The 27,116-nt window shown below is 34.9% G+C and overlaps 1 protein-coding gene across 5 annotated transcripts in view; it reads right to left on the bottom strand.

Annotated features, from left to right (window-relative positions):
* Window positions 1-5,875: 5,875 nt before the first annotated feature.
* LOC131053387 (uncharacterized) overlaps window positions 5,876-27,116 on the bottom strand; it is a 207,984-nt gene continuing 186,743 nt past the window's right edge. For all 5 annotated transcript variants that reach the window (XM_057987989.2, XM_057988007.2, XM_057987993.2 and 2 more), the window contains 2 exons: window positions 6,433-6,523; window positions 5,876-6,337 (listed from right to left, as the gene is read on the bottom strand). In XM_057987989.2, coding sequence (XP_057843972.2) covers window positions 6,298-6,337; window positions 6,433-6,523 — 131 coding nt within the window. In that variant the 3' untranslated portion in view covers window positions 5,876-6,297. The remainder of the gene's footprint in view (window positions 6,338-6,432; window positions 6,524-27,116) is intronic.

Below are 27,116 nucleotides of genomic sequence, written 5' to 3'. Positions count from 1 at the left end.
TAGGCTTCATGGTCTAGGTTTAAGGCTCAAGTATCTTGACTTTGAACTTATGGTTGATGGATCCATTGTTCAAAGTTTAGGGTTGAGGGTCTAGGTCACACCATTTGACATTCAACAATTTTTTATCTAGTGCTCAATGTTCATGGTTGAAGGGTTAATATCTAGGGTTCAATTTAGAGTTTAGAGTTCAAAATTTAAGGTCTAGGTTTCACATTCAAGATTTGGATTTTAAATTAAAAGGTTTAACATAAGTATTTAATGGTTTTTGTTTAATGTTCATTGTTTAGCATTCAAATTTACTTGCTTGCGTATAGGGTTTATTGTGAATCATGAAGATTTAATGCCCAACATTTACCACAAACCCTAAATATATTTTACTCTAGAAATTAATTTACATATAATTTATCATTAGTTAAATTTACTTATATATTGCACTTGAATTTTTATGCAATTTAGGGTTTATAGTTTATGATTTATGATTTTGGGATTTAGGGGTCACAGTTTACAATTTATAATTTTTTGAGTTTGAAGATTACAGTAAAGATTATTGATTTACATTTTATGGTTACCATTAACCTTAAAACCAATAACAATGTGTCCCACTTTCTTGTCAAAGTGACATTGAACTCAATATTTGAAACCAAATTTTCAATTTCTATCATTAATAACAACTAAACCATTAAGAATTTGAAGATGATGTGAGATATTGATTTTTTATATTTTTTGAGGATTATAAATGTATTTTTCTTTTTCTTTTTAATTTAAAAATGATTTATGAATTTTTTTATGAAAGTTTAAATTTCTTTTTCATAGTCAATAACATTTTTAAAAAGTGAAACTTATTTCATATTGGATATTTCTTTCAAAAAGGATTAAATAATAAATTAGTAAGAATAGAATGGTAATATCAATATCTAGTGCACATATTTTCATAGTAATTTTTTTTATAAAAGGGGGGTAAATGTGTTTGACCAAGGAGCTATGAGCTATGAGGTCAGAAAAAGGGATCTCATTCCCAATGTAAACACTCAACAATAAAACCCCAATAACATCGATACCACATTTAAACCAACACACTGTGCCATTACACATTTTTTCATAATTTATTGTTTCATATTTTATTTTTTTGTAAATTTTGAAGCGAGAATAATTTTAATTTAGACGTAAGTTTATTTACAACACAATTTTTTTAAATTTATTTTCAAATTAGTTTTCTGTTTTTCTTGTTAAAATAAGTATACCGATATGTAGTGTACAATTATCTTTTTGAGTTTTTTTTCTCTATTTTTTAATTTTTACACATGGAATAAAAACCATGATGTTTGGTGAAAAAAATTTCATTCAATACAAATTAAAAAATATAGATTAAATTTAATAAAAACTATTATTTTTAGAAAGCTTATATTGAGAGATATATTTACAAAATACAATTTCTAAAGTAATTCATTTGATTCTCCAAAAGGTGAAACAAAATTGATTTTTCGATAGCATTTTGATAGGCACAAAGGAGGTTCCATCAAGCATTCGATTTAAGATTAAGGGTGTTTTGTCCAAGTGAGTTTGATCTAAGGGATTTGGGTATAACCCCCTTTAATTAAACATCTTTATATGGAACCTCTCGAGGTTTAAATAATTAACTTTTCTAGAAAATATGATTTCAAGCAAAATTTAGTTAAACACATAAGTGAGACAAACTATTGTGATGGCATAAAAAATGTAAACCAACTACATTTACCCTAACCCCTAAGTGTTAATTTTTAACCCGGAGAGGTAATTTTTAACCTTTAAAAATATATAGTTTTAGGGTTTAGGTTAAGCATGCTTGATTTATAGCTTTGGTAACCTTAGATTTGTAAATCAGTTATATTTACTCTAAACCCTAATGCTTTACCCCAAACCTTAGAACTAAAATTTAACCCTAAAACATATAGGAAAACTTTCAAAGAAATTAAAAAATGCACATTAAAGAGCTTACCTACCTCAAAAAATCATGGATTGGAGTGGTCGAGAGAGCAGACAAACTATAGATGGTGTACAAGAACACAAGTTTTAAAAAAAATACTCTTCTTTCTAAATGTCGATCTATTATCTTGCACTTCTTGTATAAGGGAATAATACATATGTTCAACTTTGGTTCTAATACTTTTTTCTTAGATGAAATCCTTCAATCTCTTGGGTAGTTTAAAAATATTATCAATAAGTTTGCCTACATTGAATTTATCAAATTATCAATTTAAATATATTCATATTAACAAAAATATATGCAAATCTTTGCATATCTTGTTAAAATAAACCTAAGAAATAGTACCTACCTTTTCTAAAGATGATCCTTGCTAGAACAATTTCCTCACTAGAACTATCAAAATATGACCAAATTGCCCTAAAACTTCAATTTCTATGAAGCATAATTTTAAGACTTAAAGCTAAACCATTTAAGTAACATTTGAGAAAAATAAATTAATAAAATAAAAGTATATTTAGTAATCCTATTTGAATCACCAAGTGAACTGAGATGTTTTAGTAATCCTATTTGAATCACCAAGTGAACTGAGATGTGGCTCATTTTAAGACAAATGACTTGAGGATCATGATGCACTTTTGAGGTCCCCTAATACTATAAGAGAACAAGTTTAGTTATGAAACAAGTAGTTGGCACATGGGATATAATTCATCTCTTCATCCTTCAAGAAATTTCTGCATGGGAAATTTGTTTCTTTAGGAAACACCATTCTATTGGACATGTCATTGAATTATCTCTCAATTACTTTCTTTTGTGCGTAGCCATTAATTCCAATAATATGTGAAGTTTTAAATGATGGGATTCTAGATTTACGTCAACTTCTCTTATCTAGACATTGAATTTATAAAAGTATGAAGGTTGAAGAATAAAATGCAAAAGGAACATGGGCATATCAAATGTCAAGATAGATTTGATATAGCGAATTGTTTGCTTATAAATCTAAAAAATAAAATCTATAACACGCATTAACACCACTTTTTTAATCGAAATAAAGGTATTGATACAAAGAATAAAAGTGAGAATCTCTAGCCTTTGGATTTATTTTGGCAAATTATGTTGGATCACATTGCGATCCATCAACAACATGAGGAGAAAAGGAGAAGAGCCTAATGATCTCTCTCTCACTCTCTCTCTCTCACACTTGATGTAGCTAGATTAAGGAATTTTTGAGTTTCGAGATCTTTTAAAAGGATGCTAAGACAAAAGTCACCCTTATTTACATTACAGATTTTATTGAGACACTATTTCAATGTTAGTACACTCAAAAATCCCCTTTTAAAATTGTTTTATTTCATTTAGCTTATAATGTGAGGGAAGTGTTTTTAAGTATAAAATGAAAGATAGAAACATTATTTAATCAAGTCAAATCATCACTGATCAAAACCTTTCACTTTGTTCTAGATTTGTTACTCTTAAGACTTGCGATAAATTTTTGCTTGGCAAGGAAGTTCCCAACACCTTTATCTTTTAGAGTTGCACTCTTCATCAGATTTGTCACGGTCGATAGCATTCAAGTATTTATCTTCCTCTCAATTTAACATGCCAAATTTTATCATTTCAAAAAACTGCCAACACTTTATTTGTATCTGCGTTGGCCTCCTACCTTACTATTATTTGAACTTTTGATCATGATTAGTGAGTTTGACAATGGGAAAAAACCAACATGCCCAAAGATCCTAGCACACTTCCCACTAGCATAATCATTTGCAAAATTCTTCCTAGTATTCAAAATTTACTCATTATTGATTTCTCCACACATTTAGAGACCTTTGAATTGAAATGGATCTGCATCTGTTGTTTAGAATGTTCTAAAAACTTAGCTTCTACACAGTTTCAGGCAGAATTTTGCCATAACTGTTTATCATGGCATTAAATATTTTGACATTTCAATTATAGCATAGACAAACTCTGTTAAGTCTAATGTGATGTCCCCATCCTTTACACATCAACACTATCATACACTATCATGGCAAGGATCATTACATCCATTCATTATTATACCAAGTGAGAAGATAATAAGTAGCATGTTCATTTCTTATACCAAGTGAGAAGACCACCTTCCTGGAAGAAGGATTGAGATAATCAAGCTTATGAGAAAACATATTCATCATTCACATTCGGTCACATACATCCGATGACTATGAAGACATTAGCATTGCATTTCGGGAAGACATAATAACGATATACAATCAGCATAAGTTCAATTATCAAGTTAGGTAACACCCTGTGATAGGAGAGAACTTGATCGAAGATCGTGTAATCTTCATCGTGGAACAACAGCCAGCAATGAGAAGTCGACATAATGAAGATGATTGACAACCAATGAAGATGAACGACATAATCGAACCGATCCCATGACAAGGTCAGATATTAATCCAGCAACATATGCGATCAAGTCAAGAGCGACTACGAGAAGTAAAGATTAATATCATCACTGAGGACGCTATGACTAAAGTCAATATAATCCCCGTGAGTATCGATAGTTGGCAGCAGCAAACTGTTCGGTATTCCTTATCAAACCAAAAGAATGATCGCGTGATTAGTTATGAACATTGACTTATTACTAAGTAAAAATAATCAGCAATTCCATGCAGCATGGAAGACAGCGATTACAATATTCAATATCGATTATGTCCAAACCCGATCTGGTTAAGGTGGCAGCAATTGCTTAAGATAACACGATTGCAGATAATTATGCAGCGGTCATGATAAAAAGTATATTCGATGTTCTTTGGAAGCAAACCGATAGTTATGAAGAGGTTCGATTAAGAAGAGAGGTGTCTCCTCTAACTAATGGCATCCTTTCAATGGTATCAGAGGTAAATTTTTGTCAGTTCAAAATAATAATACTGAAATGAAGGAGTGCTCATAGAGCCGTCGATCTACCAAGTAGTGGTGTTATATTACTCACCATTAGCATGGTTTTGGACACATGAACATTAAGTCAATTGCTCAGGGACAGCGCCACTCAAACTAAACCGCATGCTTATAAGACCCATACTCAGGAAAAGCGTTCAGATTATTATCAGAAATTCAGTTACATATATCAGGTTATTATCAGAACTTAATCAGATTAACGTTGATAAGAATCCTAGCATCGGTGATCATCAGAAGAATATAACGACTCAGTTGATCCTTAGCAGACGTATCTAACTTGTAGAGGTCATATCTGACGTTCTATTGACAGATAACTTATATTATATCAGCTCATACTCTGCTGTGCATAAGAGAAGTCATGCAATAGAGCATATTTTCGGCTAGTATCAAGACCGGTTGCATATAGAACAAATTGTATATGTCAGACACAGCAATTCCTCCAAACATTAAAGAGATAAATCAGATATAGCAATCAGATATTCGCTCCTAGCGAGCAAGACCGTAGGCATAATATGAGTGCACAGTCTTATCGATTGCCCAATCTGAGACAGCTCCTCTAAGTTACGAATATATCAGTATCAAAATAAATTCTATCTTCTAAATTAGACGTAGAGTCTTAAGTTAAATATTATAATGAAATGTCTTCAGATTTGATAAAATTATAGTTAGAAATGTATTACAATTCTCACTGAATAGTTGTCTCAGGACTATTAAGATAAATCTCAAAAGGATACATTTACATCTAATCCATATGGATTTACGTTGAATCTGAAAAAAATTTGACACATCTTTTGCATAACTCATAATAATTCTTACATCAACAAATTATTTACTTTCAAGACAATTCATTTTGACATTGTTTTATTTAAGAGATGCTTCAAACAGTTGCACTAGAAAAGAAATTAATAAAATATTTAAATTTAGATTCAAACGAAACTATTAAGATACTACAAGATATTATTGATACAGGTTTGAAAACAGTTCAATTTGTACTTTTTGAAATACGTCAAAAAAATAAAAGATGAATTACATAAATTTATGCTTTTAAATAAAGCATTTGAAAATGAACAAATTTCTAGCTTGCTCGCTAAAAATTTGGAAGAACTTAGATGAAACATTCATTCAAGATAACATCTTACCTTTTTAAAGACATAAATTGAAAAATTATATTATAAGGAATGTACGACAAAAAAAAGGCAACTTTAAAAAAGGCCAAAAAACTCGTTTGAGTTAATACAATCTGAAGACTCTTAGAATTGGAGTTTGATCATAGGTATTAGAGATAACAAAAAGGGACCATAAGAGTTTCAGAACCGTATAGAGCAATAGGGACTTATACTATGGACCTCCAACAATGTTCGAATAGTTCACACAACTGCATTGCTACTGAGATAATTTTGTTACGTTACACCAAGGGAAAGCTTAATTTTCTCTATCACACTGCCAAAATAAGATACAAGAAGCATTTAGAATGTTGGTAAGCTTGAATTAAAATCTCAATCACGATGTTTCTTTGTCTTGAAAAATGCAGTTACCTTGTTGGCATTTCGGGGTATAGCTTTTTAGCAGTGTCCAGTAATATTGTAATGTCCATGCTTTGTTGAATATCAGAAGGTCCAATCTCACCTACAAGCATGCAATTCAAAACTTTGATATCAAAATCAAAGTCAGAAAATAAGGAGATGGCTGGACAAGTAAATTTTACCTTTGGGAAACTGAATTGGGCAGAACAGATTAGAGTGTATATTATGAGCAAAATGTGACAGCAATATCTAACTATGCCTCTAAAATTTAAACAAAGAGACCTTTCTACCTCCCCAATCGGGATTTGAAAGTTCCTCACCATACTCTCACGGATAGAAAAAGAAAATTTCAAGGCAGATAATAAACCAGTTGTGTAAAAATATTTTTTAATGATGATATTAACTTTAAAAGGTTTTCAATCCTGTTTATAGGAAGTGGCTATTCAGTTCTTAGGATGCACCAATTCATAAATTATGGTGCATGAGACTAACTTAGATATTAGTACATCCTAGAGGGCTGGATAGCCATTTCCCTGTTTATAGAGTAATCCAGAACAATATTAAGTGCAATCTTAATTGGAAACTGCTAATAGTTGCCTTCTTCAGCTCTGAATTTTGATGGCACTTTGAAGGGCATCTCGGTTCTACTAAAGCTGGTGTTGTCGTTAGTTATTCCCATAGCATCAAAAATCATCTCAATAATCGACAAATCAAAATTATAATACTATCAAAAAACTCAAAATTTAAAGAGAAAAAAATCGGATTAAAAAATAATATACTATTATTGTAATTATTTTATTGACAATAACAAATTACAATACAATAATATAATAACTATATTATATTATTATATTATAATTATAATTAAAAATATAATAATTACATTAAATTAATCTATTATTATTATATTATAATCGTGTTATATTATATTAACAAAATTATATAATTAAAATATGATAATAATATAATTAAATATAATATATATTACTACATTAATATTTTATAATTACATTTTTTGAGAGTTTTATAATTACATTATAATCACTACATATTTATTAAAATAATTTGTAATATTAATATATATTTAATTATGTTATTGTATAATTATAACAGAATAATATAATAATGATTTTTTCAATTGAATCTATTGCTAATCTTAGATGGATGATGTCATAGGAGGGTTGGGTGAAGATCAACTTCAATAGAGCTACGAAAGGTAAACCCGGTGAGTGTGGGGCAAGATGTGTGATCAGAAATCATAAGGGGCAGGGATAAATGATGAGACACAATTCCGAACGGATCTAATAGGACTTCAATGTGCAGAAAAGGAGGAAGCAAAGAAAATTCACTTCGAAGGTGATTCTCTTTTAACAACTAATGCTACACGAAAAGGATGGACGCCTAATTGGAAGTTGAGAGAATGACTCGAGCAAATATATAAGAAATTTGAAGAATTCAGAGTCTCGTATTTATAGAGAGGGTAATGAAGTGGCTGATGACTTGGCCAAAAATGTGGCAGAAGCTAACGTGGCACTACAATAATAACCAGATTTATTATTGGATTTTTGTACATAGATTTCCCCACTCTTGAAAGCTGTACAATTTAATGACATCATTCGAAGCCGAGCTGAAATTAGTTGGAGGTGATCATTTAATGATAAATAGAAAGGGTGCCTCTCAAGTTTCAAGAGAAAAACATGCGAAGGAGACTCACTTTTAAAGCTACATCTAGGTGGTCATTTCTGCATTTCACCAAGAATTGAAACAGTGACACAATGGACACACTAGTGAGGCTCATAGGCCAGCGGAGGCAGATAGCTTTCTTAGAGGAGGTGACGAAGAAAAGGTTGGGCTGCATTTCAAAACCAGGCATGTACTAATCCTCCATGCAGTTAAGATGGTGTTGGACAGGGAATTCATGAAAACAAACCATAGATATAGGGTGAACTCTGATATCTCTGCGATCTTTTTGGTGTGTTTGTTAAATGTCAGGGAATTGAAAGAAATGGTTGAGGTGTTGTGCAAAAAATTAATTTGTAAAAGCTACGTGGAGGAGCTGAAAGATGTTCTAAATAAAGTGGAGGCGAACAAAAGGATCCCACTTCCAAGGGACTACAATATCATTCAACGAGGGGCCAAGAGCCAAAGAAATATCTGCTAATTTATGCAAAAGATCTCATGGCTCTTCCAAAATTCCCAGCTGCAGTGGAAAGAAGTGTCCTATTACTGAAATGGATTTTAAATTTGGTCCCGGAGGTGGTTTGGGATGGCTCCAAGACTACATTAGGGAGGAGAATTTGACAGACATGGGTGGTACTTCAAATTGGGCAGGTGTCGATGTTGGCTGAGAGGTAGATGCGAAAGTGGAAGCGGTGGAAGTTGATCACAGTGCATGCGGGACGAAATGTTCATGGTAGATCAGGAAGACCTAGAGGACAATGGACATGAACACGGTGTGGGGAAAACATAAAGGGGTAAAAGGGTTTTCTTTTATATATTGTGAAGTAATATACACAGTTTTAGCCCAATGCTGTAGATTATGGGCTTTAATAGTGTGTTTCTATTGTGAAATAGTGCTCCGTTTTTGGTACAAGGGAGCTGGTTTTAGGTGATAGATGTTGTGTATCGGATGTAGGTGCAGAATTGGAACACCATTTTGTTCATAGGGGTGTTTAGTTGCTTTTGTTGGGGTAGTTTTCAGGGTGGAGGGGGAAGGTGGCTTTCATACTGTTAACCTTTGTAATGTTTATGCATTTTTGGTTTTAATATAAGGGTGCAGTCCTCTTAGAACTGATCATAAAAATATATATAATAAATATTTTATATTAATATATTATAATTATTATTAATTATATTAATATAATTACAATATTGCATGTAATAAAAACTAGATATATATTTTAGTGGTTTTGTAAACAAACAAAAAGATATGTCAAATTAGAATTGATTCATATACAATATAATATATTTAATAATAATTAATATATATTTATATATTAATAATTATTATTATTGTAAATTAATTGAATATAATAATCTCTTGGGATGTTCATGATGGTTCATCAAGCTTATTCTGGGAACACTCCTAGGAAGGATATCCAAGCTCAGATTCCCTCATTTCTGTTCCGTCCAAAAGGGCCTGGCTTAGACAACACTGGGTGGTTAATGTCAGGGACTGTAGAATTTCCAGGGGATAACTCTTTTCCTGGTTGAGGCTGGAAGAATCTGAATGGTCTTCCCTTCCCCCCAATGAATTAGACCAACTTCTTGAGGTCATAAAGGACAGGCAACTGGTTTTCAGAGAGGGAGAAGATGTACTGATTTGGACTCCTTCAAAATCAGGTCATTACAGTGCCAAGGAAGGATATAACATCCTTGCCAATCAAGGTGCCTCTGAAGATCTGGGAATCCCACATAAACTTTTCTGGAGCAGCAAGCTAATTCCTAAAGCTGGCATCTTTGCTTGGTTAGAAACTAAAAAGAAAATTCTTACAGCGGAGAAATTCAGAAAGATGGGTTTCCAAGGTCCTTCTAGATGCATTCTTTGTAAAGCTCATGAGGAATCAGTTGACCACCTTCTCCTAAATTGTCCCTTTTCAGCAAAGTGTTGGAGATGGTTATGTGCTAAGCTTGGCTGGATCACGGCGCTTCCAAATGATATAGTTACACTCTTTCAAGAGTGGCCAATTCGACCCAAAGATGGCAATCCCAGTCCTTTATGGGAAATGCTTCTTTCCTGTCTAGTTTGGGAAATCTGGAAAAAGCGAAAAACAAGGCTCTGTAATAACAAAGCAAGGAAATTAGAATCAGTCCTCTCCTCATTTGAAGCTTCCATTGTTGAAAATATTAATAGCAAACTAGTCCTCACAGTAGATTTGAATAAAGTTTTTACTGATTGGGATAGTAGAGCCAAGTTAAGATGGAATGGCATAAAAATCCCTTCACTTATAGGGAAGAAAAACATTGACAAAGTCAATGCAGCCTGGATACCTCCCAAAGTTGGATGGTTAAAATTAAATTTTGATGGGGCTTCAAAAGGGAATCCAGGCGCTTCTAGAATTGGATGTATTATTAGAGACTTCGGAGGAGTTGTCAAAGGGAAGCTAGGTATTCCTATTCCTCTGAACACTAACAATATTGCAGAATTCAAGGCTCTTTTACGAGGTCGCATGGAGTGCTCTAAACGAAGAATCAAGAATCTAGAAATTGAAGGGGATTCAAAAATCACCATCAATGCAGTTAGAACCGCATTCTCCCCTAATTGGAGGTTGAAAGCTTTGTTTGAAAAAATCTTAGTGACACTTTCTACATTTGAATTCTCCTGTAAGCATATCTATAGGGAAGCTAACACTGACGCAAATGTCCTCTCCAAGGTTGCTTCTGATGGGATCACTCTCAGCTGGTGGGCAGATGAATTAAATTCTGATTGACCTCGGTGTTTTCATTGGGGTCTATTTTCAACAACAATAAATATTAATTGTTTTTTCCATCGGTTGGCCATTTGGATTTTCAAATTTGTATTTGAATGTTTTGATTTGGTAACCTCTTAACGGCTATCTTCTTTTTAAATTTTGTCGCCTACCCATCCTTCAGATGTTTGAGCTGGAGCTGCTGACATGGAATTTGCATTATTCCTTTAGCCTAGTCACAATTTTTTTGAACAAGTCATCTACTAAATAAATGGAGAAAGTTACTATTAAGCTGGATGTCTCTAACATCATTAATTGTTCGGATTTGGCGTGTCTCAAGAAGGATTGCTGAGGTCACCGTAATAGGTGAAGAGGATGCCACCATCATGGTTTGGTAAGCTCGAGATGACTTTGTGGCAAAGTTCAGAGGTCCTCTCTTTTAAAATCTAGACTTTGGTCTACGGCTTTTCGCCACCTTTTCCCTTGAGCTTTATTTCTCAAGGCATTTCTCATTAATGAAGCTTGGTACGAGAGAGAATGTCGGAAGCAGTTATTTTTGCCCAAGTCGAGGCTGTTTTCAGCTACCTTGTTTTGTTTAGTTGTCTTTCTCCTCCCTCGTTTTCTTTCAGCTGCCAAGAAATCGTGCTTCTTTGGCTCTTGTTTAAAATGGGAGAACCCTTCGGATTCATAGGAAAGGTTTTCCCTCATCTGATTTCTTGTTTTGGGGCGGACACTCCAGTTTTGTTGTCCTACTCGAGCCACCAAATTTCCTTTAAGGAAATTTCTGATCAGAGACTAAAAAGACTTCTCAGGAATTGGGAACCTCTGGTAATTTTGGCAATCAAGATAATTTTGGGTCATGGTCACTTCAGCAAAAAGGAATATCCGAGAGATAATTCTCATATCTCTTCCAGATTTGTGGCTTCATTGCTTGATACCTAGGTTCCTAAGGTGGAGGTGCTCACCTTAACCTCTCATCTGTTCGAAGAAGATATGCTGGAAGGTCTGGACTCAATTCTCAAATATGACATCCTTGGCACTGGGCTTCCTCATCCAAGGGATATGATTCTTCTCTCAGTTCTGACAGAAACTATCAATTATTACCCTTTTCTCCTGGACCTTAAAGGCCCTACTCTAATGCATCACAGGTCCTTTGTAGCCATGATTGTTAGGTTTTTCAAATGGAAATTGTTGGGTGATAATCCTGAGGATCATGACAAGGAAGATGAATTCAGAGATTTCGCCAAATTAAATGGATTCCTCCCTCCAAAAATTCAGCATGATTGTTTCCCTGCAAGATGCAAGGGTAGTGATGTTTCTCAAGAAGGCAGTCGTGGGCAGTTGGTTGTTTCTGGTAGTAACAGGGCATGTCCGCGAGGAAGGGGTTGTGCTCGGTCTAGAGTTCAAGCGTAGGGTAGGCATTTGAAGAAAGGCTTTAGCAAATATGAATTTTTTTGCTTTTAGATGACAATTTTCTTTAGCTTTTAAAGTCTATGCAATATCAATGTCAATACTTCTAGACTTTAAGGCAGAAAGGTTGATATTGCATTCTTATACTCTTAAACTCTCGATGCAGCTAGGATGTTGTTGAATTGCTCTGAAGCCCATTCTTGTTTTTTGCTAAGGAATGATTTTGGTTTGTTTGGGGATTCTGTTCCTTGTCTATTTTGGTTTCTTTGCCTTAAGGCCTCTGATATTATCCATGTAATTGGAATATTAATTCTAATATAAACTTCTCTAGCTCTGTCGTTTACCAATAAAAAAAAAAAAAAAATTAGTATTATATCTTTTGCATTATTGTGCTCCTCCACAATGTTTCTCACATTTTTATGAAAGCGAACTCCCTTGCTCATGTTGCATCTGTTGCTGGCATCTTAGGCTCCAACTTAGGGCCTTGCACACAATTGTCAAGCGCCTTGAGGTTGTGCTCTTCCAGTTCAAGGATGGAGAAATTTATATCTAATCAAGATGTTTCTCACAGCTTAGTGTTACGCAAATCTTTTTCCCTGACTACAATACCTATCTCGCCATGCCCCAGGGTTCAATCTTTGCAACAAGCAATTGATCCTCCATTAAATTTCAAAGTGACATTGTGTCCAAAAACCCATGATTTGGATGAGGAGTGAAACATCTTAGCTCACAAAAAAATCTTTGCACCCCTGCTACCAAATCCTCTCCGTCGTGCATCTCTTATCACTAGAGCTCCTCCATCAATCAACTTCTATTCTGGAAATTTGCATTCACAATTTTGCCTACGACAAAGAGGAATACCTCCAAGATCATGTCCTCATTTGTAGATTCACGAGAACTTATCTGAGTCTACATATTCTTCACACTTGGGATTAGCAATGATTGACAGGATTATCTATAAGAGGAAAACAGCATTTACCCTTGTGCCACGGGATTTTTAATTCTGGAATTTGATTGGCCAATAGACAAGGAATTGGTTCTCAATACAGACCCATAGGTTTTTCATGGGGACTTCCTATGCCTAAACACTTGGCTCTCTTCTTTCAATCCACGATTTGAGACCACCTTTTCTTTTATTTGGGTGTGATAACCTTACACCCCCTACAATTATGAGAAATTGAGTGTTTGAGAGCTATTGGCAATGGCAATGGCCTAGGCAAATATCACAGCATTTAAAAAGAAATAATCCATTACGAATGCTCCACACGTGCACACCTATGCGTTGAAATGGATCTATCCAAAGGGCTTACAACAAAGATTTCTTTGAAGGTAGGTAATAGAAGTTGGAGACAAATTATGGATTATGAAAAATTGTTTTCAAATGTAGGAATTGGTTTTCAACCAATCACTCTACTTCCCAATGTAGAAAGAAGTATGGTCATGTGAGCGCTAATTCAACCCCAAACAATCAGCTCACTTGGTGGGCTGAGATCAAATCTCAACATTATCTCATTCCACCCAACACGACATATGATCTAGCTCCCATACATGCACTTCATGAAGTCGATCCTAAGCCATGTGCGCAACCTTTGTTTGATCTACTTCATGAGACCTTCCAAGAACAAAGTGCAAATACAGGTATTTTTGAGGTCTCTTTGATCTCAATGAATGGTACAATCACCCAACCTAAAAGTCATGAGGTCTCCTTAGAGTATATTGTGGATCAAGTGGTCATGTGCAAAGAAGAAATTTTAATAAGGGATAAAAGCCATGAATCAGACCTCTCCAAGGCAAAACAGGGATGGACAGACGTGAAACAAAAGAAATCCCCTCCATCAAAACCAAAGCTTCAAATAATATTAAGAGCATCAAAGAAAAGGAAAATAGTGTGAAATTGTTGTAGCACAACTATTTTTGGGTTGATGCAAGATCTAATGTTTGGGAGTGGATCCCTTGTCCACTATTTGCCAGGAATATATGTATAATACTTATTATAATATTAATTATTAGTAACATCTACTATTATATATAATAATTATTAACTATTTAATTATATATAGTTAGTATTATATATTAGTTATTATATAATTATAATTATTACATTAATATATATTAAATTATATTACATTGTTAGATGTTAATTATTTGATTATTATATATAATATCATCATTATTTAAATGGGTTAACTAATGCCACATGTTTAACTTTCTTATAGGTTTGATTTGTATAATTTTTTCTATTTTTTAAATTATTATTAAAAGTCAAATTGCTTCAATTGTCAATTTTTGCCTCTAGCCAAAGAAGGAAAAAAAGGACTAAAGTAATTAATATTTAAACTAATATTATGAAAATGCCATAAAAAATCCAACAAATAGTCAAAAGATTACATCATACTAATAATAATAAGACTTTAGAGTGTTATTGTACAATAGAATAATAGATAAAGCAATTTGAATATTGTGAAATAAATTTGAAAAATATAAATATTTGAAAACTTAGTCAATCTATTATAATTCTCCACTCTCGTTGATTTATGCTTTGACATTTAAAAAACTTGATGAATGCACTAGTATTCATGCTTGGCACGAACTATAATATATATATAGAGAGAGAGAGAGAAACACATTATAATTATATTAATATTATAATTATTAAATATTATTTTATTATATATTATAAGTATAATATGATTATTATATTATATTATATTCAACCTGAAAAAAAAAACGAAAACAAAATTTAAAAAAGTTGAAGTAAAAATAAATAAAAGAAAGATAGGCATTCTTTACAAAACTCTATTGACGGCAATGTCCCAAAGCTTGTACCCTTCACACAAACACCATGGTCAAGGAAGATACAATTTATTGCCTTGTTATCTAATTTTGAACATTCCTCACTAGGCACATGACTATATGCCTCAATAAAATACACAAAGATGTTCAATGAGGGATTTTACTCCTGCAAATCTCCATAGGGGTCTTATCAATAAGTGTTGGTAGGAGACTTATTAATTAGGTAACATGTAGTAACAATTGCTTCTACCTAGAACTTCTCGTCCAAGCCAACTCCACCAAGCATAGACCTCCACGATGAATCTTATCAACAAGCAATGATGTAGAAGACTTGTTAATTGACTAACATGCAATAGCTACTACTTGTTGTGACCTTTTCACACATCGCCCCATTGCTAACGGGGACCCCCCTCTTTGCCATCTTTTAGCATTGTTAGGTTAGGGTTTTAGCTGCTTAGTGGGCAATTTTGTGTTTCTCGTGCTCGACAAAACTTTTGGAGTTGTTTTCTCGCTCCTAAGGTATTATTTAAGTTGGTTTCACACTTTATTCCAATATTTTCCTAGCGTTTCACTCATATTTTTGGAAAATTAGTCTAAGTCCAATCTAAAATTAATGTTTCTAAGTGATTTTGAGTGGTTAAAATGATAAAATCCTAAGGGAAATCCTTATTCCAAGGGTTAAAGGGTCAAAGTCCATGCTAGAGGTGTTTTTCCCCTCACAATCCAGACTACCCAACCCATTCCCCCACTCAAAATCCATACTCCACATGGGTTTCCCCTGAAATCCATACTGGCTACTATTTTCCCCCACTGTTTATCCATACCTAGGTCGTTTTTCCCCTGGAAGTGCTAAAATTTGGCTAAGTGTTAGGATTTATCCAGATTGCCATCGATTTTCCACCAGGAGTGCGGACTGGAGTGCAGACTGAAGTGCGGACAACGTTGAGGATGATTCCATGCCTGGGTCGATTTTCCACCAGGATTTTTGTGACAACTAAGTGCGGATTTTTGTTTGGATTTTCATCCAAACAGAGATCGATTTTCCCCTGAGAGCATTTTGTAAGGATTTTTGTCCGGATTTTCATCCAGACAGAGGTCGATTTTCCACTAGGAATATTTTGGAGAGTTTTGAGTCTGGATTTTCATCTAGACTGAGGTCGAATTTCCACTAGGGAGTATTTTTCCAAGTTGAGTGAGTTTTGAGTGTGGATTTTTGTCCAGACTGATATCGAATTTCCCCTAGGGGTGATTTTTTGTCCAAGCTCATATTGATTTCCCCTTGGGAGGTTTTTTGTGTGCATTTTGATGAAGTTGTGCATGGATTTTTGTCCAAGCACGGATTGATTTTCCCTTGTAGGGAATTTTTTACGATTTTAATGATTTTAAAAGGATTTTTCAATCCCAACCTATATCAATTTTCCCCTGGAAGCTTAATTTTAGATTTAAATTGCAATATTTTAATAAATAAGCTCCATTTAATTGCTTTTAAATAATTATTAATGATTATTTAAAATTTTAAAAGCAAAATTAAATAACTTGCAATAATCATTTAATGTTTGAACCTTCTAGAAGCAAGTTAGGTTTTCACTAGGCAAGTATTTAAGCAAGTGTTTTATCCCACATTGCTTGTGTGGTGAAAGTGAGAGGTGAAAGCAAGTATAAAAGAGGAGCCTTAGCATTATTTTATTATTATTTCTGCCAGGTGTCTCCATGAAAGCGATTTTTCTCCAAGTTGGGTGATTTTTTTTAGCAAGGCGTTTTTGTGAAGTGTGGGATTGAGGATTTATTTTCCTCCATTTTTTTCAGCTTGCTGATCTATTCCCCTTGGCTGCCATTAAAGACCAGTTTCAAAATTTCGATTTTGCTAAGTTTGGCAATTTTTCCAAATTTGGCATTTTTTGGTGAAAGTTGGCGATTTTATGTTTGGAGGCTTGGGAGATATTTTCCTCCATTTTGCTTGTTGTTCAGACCTTCATTGCTGCAGATCAAGGCTGCCATTGTCACAATTTTCAGATTTTTTTTAGTTCAGCGCCATAGTTGGAAAATTTCGATTTTGCTTGGAGAGGTGATTTGGTGCCACATTTTGGTGATTTTCGTGCATTCTTGATGGCTGCCATCATTTCTAGCCTGCTGATTCGCTTCAGATCTGAGGTTTGCTTCAAATTTTGACCTCCATTAATGGCTGCCATTAATTTTCAGACTTAAGTTTTTATTGCCCAGTCAATTCCAACTTAAACATTTAGCATTTGGAGGTGTTTTATGGAGTTTTTTGTGCATTTTTTAGACCATTTTATTGCTGTTGCAGGTCTGAAAACTCCATTGTTAGGCGGTTGTCCTCAGAAATTTTCATTTCCAGCCACCAAACCATTTTTGGCAATTTTGCTTGGAGTTGTTTCCTTAGCCATTTTTCATCATTTTCAGGGATTTTTAACTACTTTGCAAGGTGCTGGTAAGTCTGAAGTAACCAATTTTCAGACTTGTCCTCTAAAATTAAATTTTTACCAGCCACACTTACATTCCAGAAAATGATTGTTTTCATCAATAAAACTGATTTTTATTGAGTTTATGCACATTTTTTAAGATTACATGTTTTAAAAGTCTGATTTTCAAATTGTCTTCAAAATTGTTGACTGCAGAAGGTGTCTTCAGACATAAATTGTGCGAAAACACAACCTTTCACACCTTTCCTTAGTCATCATCAATCCGGTATACTCCTTAGCATTTTAGCTTGCATATTTCTAAGCATAAGGAGGTATCAGTGAATTTTATGAAAGGTTTCCATGCCTTAGTGTTGTCACACTTTGAACGTAATTGCTAAAATTTACCAAGTGTATGGATCATTTTCCTGACTCCATGCTCTAATTAGCTAAATCTTTAGAAAGTCAGGAATTTTATTACAAGTATTATTTATTTTCCTAAGTCTAACTTTGAGCTTCGTACAGGTGCGATGTCAAAGTCTGGATACAAGGAAAGGAAAGAACTATTGAAGACGCTGGAGACTGGATTTTATCCAGAACTTAAGATTTCATCCAGATGGAAGGAGATCACAGATACAAACATGAATTTCCTAGACTTCGACCAAATGCAACGTCGGATGTTCGGAGTCGGAGATCAAGTTCCTTCCCCAGCATATGCGAATATTATGAAGAGTGACATTTTCCATGTCGCTGGATTTCCATAGTCTATACAGTGCAGTGAGTTGATCCTGGAGTGTGCACGATGTTACGATCTGCTCACAAGAATGATCAAGAGTCCTAAGGGCATTGTCATCGCCTACCTTGCTGAAGATGCTATTGTAGAGGTGTTCGGAATTCCACACGAGACAGACATGAAGGATGTGACCAAGGATGATCATGTAGAAAGATACACGAAGAAGATGGGTGTATGCAAGAATTTAATTAACAAAGTGTGGATGATTGAGCCTAGGTCTCATCCTTCCAAGGCTCCCAAGAGACTCATGTGCATAGATTTTAAGGAGGAATATAGTGATTTGATATTCCTACTCAACAGAGTGATGGGGATGCCGCAGGGAGCAATATTTGATGGATGGACGTTCTACTTCATTCAGGATTGTCTGAGAGGAACACTAGTGAATTGGTCCAAGATTATAAGTGACAACATGGATTTCTAGCTGAGGAATGTACAACGGTCCAAGTTATTCGCCATGACTTCTAACCTAGTATACCTGCTTGCACGGTTTGTTTCATACAGAGGATTAATATGCAAAGGTGAAGTTAGGGGAGAGAAGTTCACTCATACGATTGACATAGAGGATTATTGGGCTAACTTGATGGATGAGCAAGCAGTGAAGAGAAGAATGTGGTCTAGAATGTCAGTGGATTTCATGAGGAACTGTGGACTTTTCCTCATTCCTGATCAAGTATTAGATAATAGAGATCGTACACACCTGCATTATGAGAATGAAATGAAGATGGCAATCCTATTGCCAAATTGGTCAGAGTCAGAAGAGATTGACCTGAATATATTGATGAGAGAGGTCTTGAATTTCTCCCGTGCATGGGTGGATATACAGATGAACAAATTAGTTGACATGGGTGTTCCCTTGACTTATGAAAGGATGAAGCCGGAAGAGTCTACTTCCGAGGATGATCAGAGGACTATCAGTGATGTCAAGATTCATGTAGATGAAGAGAGTCAAGCTCCCAAGAGAAGGAAGAACACGCCTGGAGAAGTCAAGGCCAGAGGGAAGAAGATTGACGAGGTGAAGAAGAAACAGGAGACTATCATTCCGCCTATCATTCCTTCATCCCCTCCTAGTGTCTCATCAATTTAAGTGATTGAAGTAACAAAACAGAATAAGGAAACTCAGCAATGTTCCAACACAGTGATACTACCGGAGAATACTCAAGAATTTCATGCCACAGCGACATCTGCACCGCCTGAGGAGAATGATGATCACTCGGGATCCCCTACTGTCCTTTTGGAAGTTAGCTTGGGAAATGAGGTATATGATTGGACCAGGAATAATCCTAATGATAACAATGATGTTATCTCGACATTGAAAGGACTTGATCAAGAAATATGTCTCGATGATGGTATGGAGATGGCCGCTATTCCTGAATGGCTGATGAGAAGCATGGAGAAAAGTAAACAAATGATAGAGGTACAGCCTATTGATGATATTGATGACTACCTAGCTAGGAGTGCTAAGGAGAAGGAGCCCAAGAGAGCGGAGATTTTATCACACATAGCTAGAGATGAGACAGGAATGCGGATTGTACAAATTGCTGTTCCTAGAGCAGGCGTGACAGCGGACACTGCTACTCCTATGGATTTCCAGATCACTTCAGTTGCTCTTGGTCGTACATCCAAAAAATAGGAATTCCATGAGATTGGTGAAAACCTCCAAGCAATCAATGCGATGTTAGACAGAGCAGTTGAAGAAAAAGAAAGGTATAGAGAAAAGAATATCAGACTTAGAGAGTATATTGCAGGGACAAGGCGTGGAGATCCCACCCTTATTTCCCCTATTGCAGTTGACCATGGAATACATTCACACTGCGAGGTAGCAAGAGGTACACACTCGGAGGTGGAAAAGTGGATTGAGAGCACAAGAAAACAGGTGGATGACTTCCTTACTCAGTTTGTCCATGCATATGATAGGACAACAGGGCTCGTATTCAAAATCCAGTATTTGGAGGGAGTTTGGGAAAAATTCCGGCCTATTCAAGACAAGACTATTCCACGCCTCCAGGCATTGAAGAAGATTCCTAATTCCACCTTGGTCAGCGAAAACATTGTGCACAGTGGAGACAAATATGATTTCCACGGCTGGTATTGTGCATTAGCCGTGAAGAAATCAACTTATGAGAACGCCCAATCGAGTTGTATGGAGATGGAAGGATTAATTCAGGACATTTAGATGAAGATCCTTGCCTCGATTAAGAAATTATTGGGTGTTGATGTTAGTGATGCTAGGGGTTTACACTTAGCCGAATTAAGAGACAAGATGAAATTCATGTATTTTTGTCAGTTGGACTCTTTGAAGAAGAGTCAGATAGATGACTTGGTCTCTTTGTTGATTCATGTTCATAATTCGCAGAAGCTCATGCTAGAATGGGAGAACACTTTGAATGCTTGCTCGGATTCATTGGATGTGATTGATTTACAACAAGAGACCTTGCCTAGCATTTCCATGGAGGAGTTAGATTCAGTATTGGCTAGATTCTTGGAGTATGCTAGGAGAGAGAGAATGCGCAGGGAGGAATCTGCTAGAAGATTCCCTATTAGATGACTAGGTATCTTTTTATTGGGCCATATGTTGGTGGCACCATTTTTTATGTAACCCTAATTAGGGCAATTATAGGGTTTTGTTGGCATGATTTCGGCCGTTGATCTTAGATCAATCTGGGCCATCCATTTTGCAAGAGACTCTATATATGCCTCCTTGTCTGTCATTTGTTGGTATATGCTGCAGCTATTTGAATCCTAATCATTGTTCAATTGTTGGTGATTTTGCTCTTCAAGTGTTGTATTTGCATTCATGGTTCTCAATTCCTCCAAGTTAGATTAGAATTTATTTTCATGTATGTTAGATTGAGTGGAAGATTTGTTGAATTTATTTGTGTGGAATCCTTAATCCATACCACTAGCCTCTTGCCGCTAGTAAGTGCGCCTTGTGTGGTCAACTGGAATTCATAACTTCAACTATTGCGCGTCCATTGACAAGCATCAACTTGGATAGTGTCTACGTTTGATAGTGATAGCCTGAAAATCTTCAAGTATACCTTAGACGATTGCACTAAGCTTGTGTCAATACCTGATTGTGAGACCTTGCCTAGTTTGATTCCACTAGACCCATTCATCATTTCCTACATTCCTAGGATTAGAATAGACTTCCTGAACCCTATTCCTTTTGTCATTTTTTTTAGTAAGAAGTAAATCCAGAGCCATATTGATAAATCTTAAGTTATCAACACACCTATTCCGCATCATTCATGATAATCCAAACATTTGCGTAAGTCTCCAAGTGAAACACAGCAATTCACATCAACCACTGAACTTACCCACTCGTCAAGACCTGACATGTAGAAACCTTGGAATCATTTTAGTTGATCTCATTCTTAGCATCTGAGGTGATTTTGTTCAAGAGAGGGTAAATTACCTTGTTATTTTATTCTGAAATGTTTTGTGCATAAAAAACACATCAACACTACTTTTGCTTCAAGTCAACTTTAATAAGAGTACCCCTATCTCTCTCCATCAATGTCTTATTCATTCTCTCTACAACTCCAATTCACTAAGGGGTGTTTGAAGTTGTCTTATGTTTCTATGTTGTTGTCTTGTAGAATCCCTTAAAAATTTGTAATACAAATTTCATCTCTATCATTAATTTTCAACACCTTGATCTTTCTACCAGTCTAATTTTCAATAAGAACTTTAAAATCCTTAAACAAACTAAAGACATTGGATTTACTTATGAGGAAGTATACCCATCTCGAAGAATAATCGATAAATAATACAATGATTTAGAAATCAAAGAAACATTAACAAGGCCAAGCACATCAAAATGAATCAAGTCTAACTCAAAAGATTTATGAGAACCGGAATAACATTGAACAATGATTTTGTTTTTCATATATGCAATGTTTGCAAAAATCAAATTCAAGAGTCCAATCAATCAATCTCTCAAGTAGATTTTTTTTTTCAAGGTCCATAGAACCTTCCCACCTATATGACCTTTCCATTGGTGCCATAGCATAGTTTTCTCAACAAGTAACTTCATCTCTAAAGAGTTTACTTAGGTACCAAGAAAGGACAACCATTAAAAGTAGGTGAAACAATCCTCTTTGTTGCTAGTGTCGACAACAAATGTTAAAATTCTACAAGTCTCTTCATTTTTAAAAATAAAAAACTATTGCACTATAGAGTGCTTGAATCATGCTAAAACAAAGAGCCAACACAAACATCCTTAACAAATAGCACAGCCCTCGAACCATTTGAACCCTCCACTACTAAAGAGTACTTGCATGCTCGCATCACTAAGTTTATTCACTAATTAAAAGTTTCATGCCAAACTTGGGGTGTGCAAAACTCCATTGATCCCTTGCACTTTTCCATTAAAGTCAAATCACGGCTTTACCACAACCAACTATGCTCAAACATGTCATTACCAAGGTACCCATTTTCACCATCACAGTCTTCATACTTTGAAAACCACCCCTATGGGAGGTCATGTGGAAGGAAGCTCCAAAGTCTATCAACCACACTACCTTAGATACATGTGTTATGAAGGCCATGACAACAGCACATGTCACATCATCATGAGAAGATTTGTCAACCTTGTCATCAAAATCATTATTTTTTTTTTTCCTCATAATCTCTTCAATAGTGCTTAGTTTTGTCATAGTTCCAATACTTTGACTTCTTGAGAAATCAAGGCGTCCCCCAAACTTTGGCTCTTCCCTTTTCCTTTTCCTTTTCCTTTTTCCTTTTTGCCTTTCTCCTTGAATCTTCCACAAACAACTAATGCCTCCTTGGTAAATTTGAAAGCTTGCAACCTTATCCCCTCTAAGAGAAAGGCAACCACAATCCCATCAAGCACCAATTTCCTACCATGTTGTCCTAGGAATTTGGAAAAATTAATAGAGGGATCATGCAATGATCCTTCTCCAACTTCATTCCAACTAAATGCAATTAATTCTCACTAGTATTAAACAGGTTCAAGTGCTTGGCCATGGAATCACCATCACCATCACTCACGAAAAAAAACATATTAAACAAGGACTTAACCTAGTAAAAATCATCAATTTTTGCTAGAGTTTGAGATCTGCTAAACAAAGCCAAATGAGTTTGCTTGCCTTTCCATCCAATAAATCCTTGTCATCCTATGATATTACAATTGGTTTGGATTCAAATATTGCAACCCAAAAAGCTTGATTTATGAGCAAATCCTCCATCTTGATCTTCCACATTTCAAAGTTAGTGTCATTAAATTTCTACATTTCTAAACTTGACGTGCTTGTCATTTTCTTACACCAAGATCTCTTTTTGCATGAGCTCCCATTCAAATCAAGATTGTATAAAAAAATCCTTGTCTCTAACACCTAGGATCTAGGGTGATCAAGCTCCGATACCAAATGAAAGGAAACAGAAATGCACAATACATTTTCTACACTAATCTATGAGAGGAGATATGTGTAGAAAGCCCCACTCCAAAGCATAAACCAATTATGATACAGACACAATTGGGGGTTCTTATCAAACTACCCAATCTTACAACCAAACACAACTCATCTTAATATTCCACACATTCGAAACAAAACTCATGGTTATTTTAAGTAACTTCATAATTGAAAAAAATTGAAATACAAAACAAATAAATTTGCTTCTACAAATTACCTGCAAAGATGGCCATCACACAAATCTTCCCAATCTCCAAAAATGAAGTTCCATTTCACCAAACTACTCCAGCATTTTGCTTTTTCCTCCTCAAGGACACAACAAACTCCTTCCATAATGGCACCACTCACAACATCTTTTCTCTGCAAGAATGGAGCTTTAAATCCTTAAATAACAACTCCTTCCATAATGGCAACACTCACAACATCTTTTCTCTGCAAGAATGGAGTTTTAAATCCTTTCTTCAATCTGTTAGAAATCTGCAAATTATTCACTGTCATCCTTGCTTGGCATCCTTCTTTTCTCTACTGTCAAATATATGAATAAGTCTATTTAAATCTGCTTTTGAACTCCCAGCCAAAAAGGATTAAAATCATTCATTAATCTACCCCTCTTCCCCAGCTTCAACATCCTTCTGCTGTCTAATATTGAATGAAATCCATCTTATAAATCTGCCTTATTCCTTCAGCTTAAGGCATTGAAAACTCTGACTGTTAGTTACCAAGTCTGGCACCAATTTCTCCAACAAACAGGTGTTAAAATCTTTTCTATTATCCGACTCTTACTCTCCAAATTTGGAGTTACAATTTCTCTTCTTTCATTTTCCAGATGTGACCTTTAATCCTCCATTCTATCTACATTTCCGTACATCCACCATATTCTAAGTTTTGTGCCACGTTTCATACATATAATCTGGCATTTGTTTCCACTATTTTAATCTAAGATTTTCTTCAATTTTTAAATTCATAATTATCTTTGATAAATGACACCTCATTCGCACAAAAAGTTAGCCCTCTTATCCTTCACAAAACTGCATCTCCTCTTTGATATCATTTAATTATTTCAAAGCCTTCACTTTCTTTATTTTGATGCTGTGCATTGAATGACGGTTTTTAACCCAAGCTTAAAAGTCACTTCTTCACTAAACTCTCCTTTGTCCTTAACTTGTAAATAGCAATTAAATTTCAGTTATGGATTCCCTTAATGCTCATCTATAATTAAAACAATTCTAATTCAATGCCTTGAACGTTTGGAATCGGTGCTGAAAATTTGAAATTTTCATAAATTTTTCTTGAAAGCTTGGTTTCTTTTGGAAACTGACAAGGATGCGAGGAATGGTCCCATGAAGACTCCAACCAATTTTTTCCAGCTTTTAAAAATCCCCAAAATTAATATATTTTTTTTTAAATTGCCACCAAAAACAGAAAATTTTAAATCCTCTCAACTGGTAAAGAATCTGTTGCATCAAGGAAAAAATGTCTATAAACATTCTTGTAAAAAGATTACTAATCAACTCCCATGGATTTTCAAAATTAATAGTTTTTGTAAAACTGCTTTAGCATGCAAAAAGCTGTGATCTAGCAAAAAAAAATTAAAATTTGTAAGTCCAGGCCTGTGAGTGACTTCCTGACAATGTGAAATGTCAAAATCAGCCAAAATAAACCAAAATTGAAAATTGAAACTAGAAATATTTTTGGACAATTCAAGATCGTCTGTGGACCCGGATGCCCCTACATCAAATTGCATTATCAGCAGCAAAGGTTGCAACACAACATCTAAGTACATGCCCTTACAAAAGTATCACCAACTTTAGATTTGAAATAATTGTGGCAACATGTAATGTCACCATTTTGAAGAAGAATTAATTAATTAATTTAATTAATTAAGTTGTCCAGATTATTGATATATTTTATGGAAAGCTTGATTAATTATTTTAATTAATAATATTAAGTTAATTATTTATTAAGTTATCAAATAAATTAAAATTAAAAGATGACTTTATATTTAATTAGTTTAATAAAGTGACTAATTAAATATTATTTCATAAAGTCACTTCTAGAAGCTTTTGGATGTTGGGGTGAAAAAGTATTTAAGGAGATCAAGATGAAGCTTCAAGGGAGATTTCAGAATTGAATTTGATCATTGGTTGGGTTTTGTAGAACTGTGAGGTGTCTACAGACTTGGGTCTTTGGGAACGAAAACTCCCATAGATTGCATAACTGAGGGAGTGAAAGACCTTCCGAGGGGTTGCTATTGTGAGAGGGAGACATCTCAGTCTTCCTCAGTGTGCTCATCGAGTATTGGATGTATTGATGATTTTCAGATTGGCAATTTAGATATTCATTGCATATCGAATTGGTCAAGAAAGGTTAGCCGAATTCATTGGAAGAGAATTTGTGGGTGAAAAGTGTGCTTGCTGATCATTTCCAGGTCTGAAGGAAAATCAACCCTCATACCCACGATTTTGTTCCCTCTTCAATCATTTAAGCATTGAAACACACAAAGGAAGGCATCGGTAGTATTGGAGGAGAAGGGCGATTACCTCAGGAGAAGATTGAAGGAGCTTTGAAGATGAATTCAGGGACTAGGCAAGTCTGAAGCAAATCATATCAGACTGCCACTCATGACAAATTGCTCATTATCTACTATTTTGGCATCGCAATTCATCCTAGGAGATAGCAATGATTTTGGAAGGGATAGGCGATCCTTTTGAAAGACTATTGATGGTGTATTTGTTAAGAAATCAGGGCATAATCAGTCTGTGACAGAATCGTATTGAATCATCTTCATGAAGACAGCATTAGCATTGGTGAAGGAAGGTGATGCTTTGGAGAGACTTGAAAGGAATGTTTAGAGAGAAGATCAGTGACAAATCAGTCTGAAGTAAAATCATAGCAAACCATCCTTGCCCTTCGATTTTGTTCATAGCTTACCTTATTAGCATCAAATCACATCAAGAGGAATAGCGCCACACAGGAGGACTGAAGGCGATCTTTTTGGAAGAAGAAACTAAAGGCTAGCAGCTGATCTTCATACATTATCAGACCATATTGCTGCAGCAAGGGGGATTCAGGAAGAAGTTCGATTTGACGGTTTGGAGGCTTCAACAATTGTGATATTGCCTGCTTCTTCAGCCAACAAGGAAGGCGATTTGTAATCAGGTTTCATTTGGCTACATTCTCTTTGTAATTTCTTGTCTTTTGCTAATCACCATGGCTGCCCTGTGTCCTCAGAAATTTCTGAGTTATAAATAGATTGAGTTTGGGGTCTCTATATTGTCATTGTAAGAATCCTTCAGCTTCATTTTGAAAATAAGAAGGGAGGAATAATATTGCATCTTGATACTTGCTATTCTGAGGTTACATGACAACAGTTTGTCATAATGTCAGCAAGCTCTAGATGTTTGTTTGTGGGTCTATATGGGCATAGAACTCTATAATT

The sequence above is a fragment of the Cryptomeria japonica genome, chromosome 7 (genome assembly GCF_030272615.1).
Source record: "Cryptomeria japonica chromosome 7, Sugi_1.0, whole genome shotgun sequence".
NCBI classification, from domain to species: Eukaryota; Viridiplantae; Streptophyta; class Pinopsida; order Cupressales; family Cupressaceae; genus Cryptomeria; species Cryptomeria japonica.
Note: the sequence above shows the minus strand (reverse complement) of the source record. Positions and strands in the feature narration are given on the sequence as shown.